This window comes from Python bivittatus, unplaced genomic scaffold, assembly GCF_059951505.1.
Source record: "Python bivittatus isolate LINGU-HERP-01145 unplaced genomic scaffold, Pbiv_v1 ctg000330_np1212, whole genome shotgun sequence".
In the NCBI taxonomy this organism is placed as follows: Eukaryota; Metazoa; Chordata; class Lepidosauria; order Squamata; family Pythonidae; genus Python; species Python bivittatus.
The window spans coordinates 37,898,880-37,906,660 of record NW_028277058.1 but is presented as its reverse complement, the minus strand read 5'-3'; the positions used below and the strand labels follow the sequence as shown (position 1 = coordinate 37,906,660).

The 7,781-nt window shown below is 42.1% G+C and overlaps 1 protein-coding gene across 1 annotated transcript; it reads left to right on the top strand.

Annotated features, from left to right (window-relative positions):
* Window positions 1-83: 83 nt before the first annotated feature.
* On the top strand, window positions 84-7,781 carry NOL12 (nucleolar protein 12). The gene is made up of 6 exons (XM_007423218.4): window positions 84-239; window positions 2,091-2,196; window positions 2,816-2,864; window positions 3,872-4,014; window positions 5,600-5,691; window positions 7,034-7,781. Exons 1-6 carry the CDS (start codon window positions 160-162, stop codon window positions 7,203-7,205), a joined length of 642 nt encoding a protein of 213 aa, XP_007423280.1. The 5' UTR covers window positions 84-159; the 3' UTR covers window positions 7,206-7,781.

The window sequence follows — 7,781 nt, the reverse complement described above, 5'->3', positions numbered from 1 at the left end:
TCTTCTAATGACTGACGAAAGGCAGAGGCGGAGCCGCCACCAAGCGGGCTTCTGCTTCCCCCAAAGACGCAGCGCGGAGGCGACGGCGGAAGAGGCGGCGCGCTGGTCGCCCGGCTGTTCGCGCTTCTGCTGGCGGAGTCGGAAGAAGTCATCGCCGGCATGGGCCGCAGGAAGAAGGAGCGGCGCGTTGGGAGCGCGACGCTCAGGAGGGTCGTGTCTTTCGACGAGCAGAGTCGACGGTGAGTGCGGGGCAGGAGGAGGAAGACGCGCAGCCTTTCGGCGCGCACCTCCCTTCCTGCAGAAGCCCCCCGCCTGGAGGCACGCGAGGCTCCTTGCCTAGCCGGGGGGGAGCCCGTGCTGAACATAGGCTGGCTGCAAGGTTCAGACGCGTGTCGCTTTAGTACAGTGTTTGTCAAACTTGGCCACTTTAAGATGGGTGGACGTCAACTCCCAGTATTCCCCGTCCATCTTAAAGAGGCCAGGTTGGAGAAACATTGCTTTAGTCGATCTTAGTCCACACGTGCAACAGAATATATGGCAGAATGGGTCTGTTTACAAAAGGAGCGACATGTGAGGGTTTTGGAAGTCTCTCCAAAGTCGGTCTTCCCCAACTTAGTACTCTCCAGATGTTTTGGGTTACAGAATACATTCAGTGGCTGGTTAATGCCGGCTAAGGGTGATGGGAGTTGCACTCCTCTTCATCTGGGTGCCATCAAGTAAGTAAAGCAATGTTCCTCAACCTTAGCAACTTTAAGAAATGTGGACTTCAACTCCCAGAATTCCCCAGCCAGCATGGCTGGCTGGGGAATTCTGGGAGTTGAAGTCCACATTTCTTAAAGTTGCTAAGGTTGAGGAACACTGAAGTAAAGGATGTTATGTGTTAAAAATGACCCACAAAATAGTTAACCAGCCTTGAGTCAAAGAGCAAGATCCAACTTTCTCTCTTGTGGCTGACATTAATGGTTACTTGCGTACTTCCCTGGCCTTTGCCTCTTTATCCTTCTTACTTAGGGTGACTGTATCTGAGCTGCAAATATCCAGACACCCTTTAGATAGCAGCTGGGTTAGAGTTTTCTTTGTGCTGCCCATTAGAACGCATATGGACTTTTTCAGCTCAGATAGGGTAGCTCTGTTGGAGCTGCTGATTTAGTCCTCCCACCCACCACCCCCATAGGTAAGCAAAGAGAGAAGTGAGAAATGGAACAACAAAGTCCACTTGTCATGCCCTCTCTAACATGTAGAGAAGCTGGACCTAAGATAAGGTGGCAGGTAATGGGCAACAGTTATGTTGGCAAGAAAGCTAGCCCACTTAGAGGAAAAGAATCACCCAAGGCAACTTGCCTAAAACCCTAGAAATTCAGAATTACAAGTGGTTCTCAGTTAACAACTGCCCTGTTAAGCAACGGTTTGAAGTTACATCAGTGCTGAAAAAGTAGTTTTATGACTGGTCCTCGCACTTACAACTGTTGCAGTGTCCCCATGGTCATGTGATTGCCATTCGGGCACTTCGGAACTAGCCCACATTTACAACAGTCGCAGCATCCTGTGGTCACAGGATCGCCATTTGTGAGCTTCACAGCTCGCTTCCAACAAGCAGAGTCAATGGAGAAGCCAGCAGGAAGTCACAAGTCGCAGTCACATGATGTCATGCTTAACGACCACAGGTGATTCACTTAACAACTGCAGCAGAACTGACATGAGTCCGGCACAGGCACGTGATGTTTCACTTAACAACCGTGTTGCTTAGCAACTGAGTTGCCGGTCCCAATTGCAGTCGTTAAGCGAGGACCACCTGTAATACTCCCTGAGATGCTTAAAAAAATCATAGCTTCCATACTTTACGATTGTCCATTCTGTTCTGCCATTTTTCCTCCTGTACAAATGAATTAGACTCTTAAGGACTGTACTGCAGGAGGCAGACCATACCTGGAAGTTAGCCCACAGCATGACTATGCTTAATATGGGTAAATGTTTTGTATGTTTTTGCCTACTGATCCTGCAGGATAACTTATTCGTAGCATAATGATTCCATAGGCAGGAGGGTGACCGTGACCTGGTGCTGCCTGCTCTACTGTGTTTATTCTTTCCAGGGAGTTCTTGACAGGGTTTCACAAACGTAAGGTTGAGAGGAGGAAAGCAGCTGTGGAGGAGATAAAGCGCAAACTGAAGGAGGAAGAAAAGAAGATGAAAGAAGAGGTATGATTTCATTTGAGAACTGTCTGGAAAGAGGAAGGCTGCAACAGCTTCAAGAGTAAGGCAGAATTGCTTCCTTCTGAAAATGAGTTTTTTCCCCCAAACATGGTTTTAGAAAGCTGCCTTTATTTTTGCCTTTTATCTTTGATACTGCTGAGAATTTGTAAACTGCATTTGCTTGCTATTTTAGCAAGCTTACCCTTGCCATTTTGATTCCATTCTAAATGCATAATACCAGCGTATTACTAAATTTGACTGACCTTACTTCTGACTAAGCAGCAGAAGTATATGTGCTTGGAAATAAAACGGAGCACCTCAGAGCATGGCTCATATTTTGAGGCAGAGGCTTTGTGGGAGAAAGGGAAGAGCTTTGCTTGGGGCACCGTGGTTTAAGCTGGCTTATTTTAAGGGAGGTTCCAAATCCCCCTTGTAGGCTTTGATAGTGCAATATTATATAGGAAACTGATTTTTGGTAAGTTCATATGAAACGCTACCACACAGCTCTAGAAGAAACAGTACATGAGTTCTGGGTGGCAGAATTTTAACCGGTGACTTGAATGAGGCCAAGTTAGGAGATGTTCTGAAAACTTTTGGAACGTGTATTTGGTTGCTTCTCTCATAGAGACATAAGGAATACATGAAGATGTTGAAGGAGAGAGAAGAAGCCTTAGGTAGGTATCCTATTTGAAGATGTGATCTAGCCTGGAATCCCAGAAAGTATCAGATGACAGCTTAGAAAAGAACAGAAGGTTGTTCAACACAGTTTGTCTAAAATGAGGGTAAATAAATATGAAACTTGATTCAGACCATGACTTCATGGTGAGCTTTAAAACATTTGATCTCTGTTAATGAATTAGGGTTTTTTTTAAGCTGTAATCTTTAGCACATTTGTACTAGGTGTTGCTTTGTACAGTACTCAGTGTGACTATCTTTAGGCCACAGCTATTAATCACAAACAGTGGGAGGGAGACAGATGTTCAGTGCTAATTTATATACTATACTATTACTGTATAATCAAAATTCTTAATAAAATCATATATATGTATGTATGTAATTGTTTATATGGCTCCCCAACTCACAAATGCAACTCTGGCTGGCTAACATAGGGGCAAAGAGCAGACAAGGTAAACAACAATTATAGAATCACAACCACGCAATATAAAACGGCACAAAAACATAACATGTCAAAACCCTAAACCTTTTTTCCAGACAGGCTCCAGTACGTACACACACACACACACACTCTGTATGTATTTGACTCAAATGAAAAGATGGAAAGAATTGCAGGACCTGGTTGAAGAGACATGCATGGAATTCTTTTATGACAATTTTAAGAAGCTTGCCCATCATTGGCAGAATTGTGTAGTAAATGGTGATGATTATGTGGCAGAGTAAATGCAGGTAACAAAAGAGCCTGCCTCAAGGATTAGTTTTGTGTTTCATTTATTAAAATATCCCTATTTAAAGTTTTGGAGATGGAGGCATTAATTGTCATTCAACCCACATACGTAAAGAAATAAAAATAGAATGTAATGGTAGGATGTCTGAAAAGTCTAAACTTAAAGAATTCCTTCCATAAGGTTTTCATTTGGAACATAGATGCCATTCTTTAACAGGTTGATTGAAGAAACTGTCTTTGCACAAGCAATTAGGGTTGTACCTTATTTCATCTCCTCAGAGGAAGCTGATGAGTTGGAACATCTAGTGACATCTCAAACAGAGTCGGTGAGCTATGATCACCCAAACCATACAGTCACGGTTACTACCATCAGCGACCTGGACCTTTCTGGAGCTCATTTCCTGGGGCTAAATACCCATGAGGTAATTTATCTATTTTTTTATTCACTTGTTTATTCACTTGTTAATTTAATAAAATTATTTTTATGTAATTGTTTATATGGCTGCCCAACTCACAAATGCAACTCTGGCTGGCTAACATAGGAGTAAAGAGCAGACAAGGTAAACAACAATTATAGAACCACAACCACGCAATATAAAATGGCACAAAAACATAACATGTCAAAATCCTAAACCTTTTTTCCAGACAGGCTCATCCAGCATCTTAACTTGGGGGGAAAATCAAGTTTTTAAACCCTTACAGAAGGTCAGAGCTGTCCAGATCTCAGGTGATATACTGTTCCAAAGCGTGGGCACCACAACATAGAAAGTATGCCTTGTAGAGCCTTTAGGTAGCATTGTTTCTTGGAGGGGACTCGAAGCATGCCCTTTCTGTTGAATCCTGTGGGATGAGCAGCTATCCAAAATAGGTGGTTCCTCAAATAACCCAGCCCTGTGCCATAAAGGGCTTTATAGATGACAGCCAGCACTTTGAATTGCACTCAGAAGCTGATCAACCAGTTCTGTTTGCAAAGCAGTGGTTATATATTAACTATGGCCATGGTACATCCATAAGTACCGAAGCAGCTACATTTTGGACCAGTTGTGGCTTCTGGATGGCCAAGGGCAGACCCATATATGGTGTGCTAGAATAGTCCAATGGGGAGGTGCTCTTCAAGCGGGATTCACAAATCCAAGAGCACCCCCAAATTGTGTGCCAGTTCTGTCTGTGGGAGTGCTACCCCATCCATACTAAAGGTGGAAAATCTCCAAATCTTGGGGTGGGGTGGGGGAAGAGTGAAAACCCACAGCCACTCAGTTTTGCTTGGATTAAGCCAAAACTTGTTCTTCCCCATCCGTACCCTCAAGGCCTCCAGACATGAAGAACCTGAAGAAGTCACTTGGTCGGCCCAGGGTGGAGATGTAAACCTGCATACCATTAGCATGCCAATGGATAATCTCACCCAGAGTTATATTTGGATATAACTTGATTTTAGATTTCTAGTTCAGGCAGTCACCAGGAGTCAACACTGACTCAGAGGCACCCAAAAAAAATTATGCAAAAGAAGCTTGGGAGAACAGCCCAAGACTGGCCAGAGTCACTCAGTGAGGTAATTGTTTTCTGGGTGTAAACCTGTGATCTCCATGGTCATAGTCTGACACTCTAACCACTATACTACAGATGTCTCTCATATACTGTATATGTGTTTGTGCATCCAAATATGCAAGATCTTAGTACTGTGTATGAAAGTAATGTCTATTAAGCTGTTATTCCCAAAGTTTATAGAAGGGAATAGCTTGCCTGAATCCAACGAGAAGCCAGATTCTGAACCATGATTTATGGGTCACAGTTCACACCAATCACCACAGTGCTAAATGACTCTGTATGCCACGTTTTGGTTCTACGTGTTTGGTCTTGGTATAATGATAGCTACTATTATTTAATCTAAAGTGTTAATATTTAATCTGAAATTTTAATATTTTGCTTAGAAAATCGTATCATGTTTCTAGTTGCGTGACTAGATTTCGTTGTGGTGGTTCTTTATGAGCTCACATGCTTTCTTTTTAGAGAGAAAATACTGGACTGGAAGGAGAAGATGCTGTCAACAGCTACACGTGTACATTGCCTAAGAAATCTAGAGATCCTCTCCTGTCTGAGAGGTATTAAAATTGTGTGACTTTCATTTAATTACCAAACGATTCAGAATGTCCGACCTGTTCTCTGAAGGTTTGCTTAGAGATTATTCTAACATTGAAGGGAGAGTAAATTCCACTGAATTTAAAGGGCATTTGTTCTGAGTTGACATGTGCTATCAAGTTATGTTAGGAAGAAAAAAATAGAGGTAAGTATGGCATGTTCAGGTGGAAGTGGGCATAGAGAATGATATGAAAGTGTTATTTATGTAAAGGCATTACTGGCTGAGTTAGGAAGAAATGTGACTGAAGAATCTTCTCATTGCTGGTTCTGTTGCTATGGTATACCTTCCGTAGAAAGTATACAAATACTCCTATACCTACCCCTTTGCCTGTGTAAATATATTTCTCCCACTAGGTAAATGAGTTAGTTTTTCAGCCCTTTTAAATATGTTGGCGATTTTTGGTTTTTATTTTACTGTGCTAGTTCTTTCTGTAGTTCTAAATTGGTTTATTGCTGCAAAGTTTATTTTTCTCAGTATGATTTGTTATCTCAATAGTTCTACATTTTGTATTATTTTGTTTAATTCTTGTAATCTGCCGAGAGAATTTCAGATCCACAGCAGCTTTTTTAGTGCATGTAAAAAGAAAATAGAGAAGACAATTGACTGGTAATTCTATAAATAGTAGGAACATTCAAGTCAGAATTAGTCCAAGGAGACTATTTTTTTCTTATCTGTTTGCAGTCCCTCCTTAGAGCTCAGAATTGCCTTTAAAACATTTAAAGATCCTGAAACTGGCTGGACTCATACATTGCTCTGAACCTTGTTTATAATCATCATTTGTTGAATAAATTGCAAAGTATAAACTATAGTTTGCAAACCTCGGTAGCTAGATTATACAGTGTATGAGACCCAAACCAAACAAGCCACAATACTGTACTGGGAGTCTTCCCTCATGCAATGAGGTCTTTGAGGAGTTGAAGTCCAGCATGTCTGGAAGTCATCCTGTGGGTAAAGCTGTTTAAGTGCAATGGAGGAAACCAGCAGCATAGTCATATCAGGTGTGCCATCTAACTCAGACCATCTGTTTTGCAAGAGAGTCTTGTAGATCTTTTCTGGTGCCTGAATTCCCTGGATAGGTCATGGATTAAACCTAAGTCTCCCATCTAGGCAACTTCTAGCCCAAAACTTATTAGCTTTACCAGTTGAGTTGTATTGTGAACCTCCCCAATAGAGGAGAAAGACAAGCATCACAGGAGAAAGCAAGAAACATAGATGAGGGGGAAGTATAAGCCTGAGAACTAGAAGCTAGCTTGTATTTTTTAAACTAAGACATGAAAATCATTATTTTCTTCTCCCATCTGCAGAATTTCTTCCCTCACTGCTTCACTGCATTCTCGTAGCCAGAAAAAGGGAAAAAGAAAGCAGATTGGCCACAAACAAGGGGTAAAGAACAGAGCCCAAAAGATGAGAGCAGGACGAACAAGCAAGTCCCAGCGCCGGAAAATGACAGGCAGAAAGAGGCATGTCCAAGACTGAAAGGCTGACATGGACGGTTAAACTCTGCTAATTGGCTTAGAGGAGGATCAACTGTTATGTGAACGAAGCCTGTCTTCTCAGGATTTCAGAGGAGAGGTGGTGTTTGGTATTCCAAGAGCTAAGAAATGTTGAGCCTGTTCAAGTTAAACATGTCTGATCTTAGTTTGTGTAGGTCTCCTGCTGGGAAGGGTCTCTCTCATTCACCTTCCACTTATTTGGGTGGACAAAGACTTTTTTTTTAGATATACATTAGATCCTTGATTAATGTCACATTTGCCAAGACTGGGGGAGATCAAATTTATAATTGCATTCTGTCTCTTACTTCCATGGTTCCATACGTCATGTATTCTGAGTCCATTTTCAGCTGGAGAGCCGGAACTTAGTGCCTAAAAACAGATATAAAAGACTAGCCACGGACAACCAGATGTCCTCAACTTGTTGGGACAAACACCCAGGTACTGTGCCAACACATCTGTCAAGTATCAAGTTGGGTAAGGTTGGCACAGATAATAATATATTGTTTCTGTGTATTTATTATTATTCATATTAAATGCTCATCCTTGATGAGGAAACATG

Bases quoted from the DNA above. Each gene is read 5' to 3' on its own strand.
- NOL12 (XM_007423218.4), top strand. From the start codon at position 160: ATGGGCCGCAGGAAGAAGGAGCGGCGCGTTGGGAGCGCGACGCTCAGG. The intron at 240-2,090 runs GTGAGTGCGGGG...TATTCTTTCCAG, and splicing joins TTCGACGAGCAGAGTCGACG to GGAGTTCTTGACAGGGTTTC. The intron at 2,865-3,871 runs GTAGGTATCCTA...TCATCTCCTCAG, and splicing joins GGAGAGAGAAGAAGCCTTAG to AGGAAGCTGATGAGTTGGAA.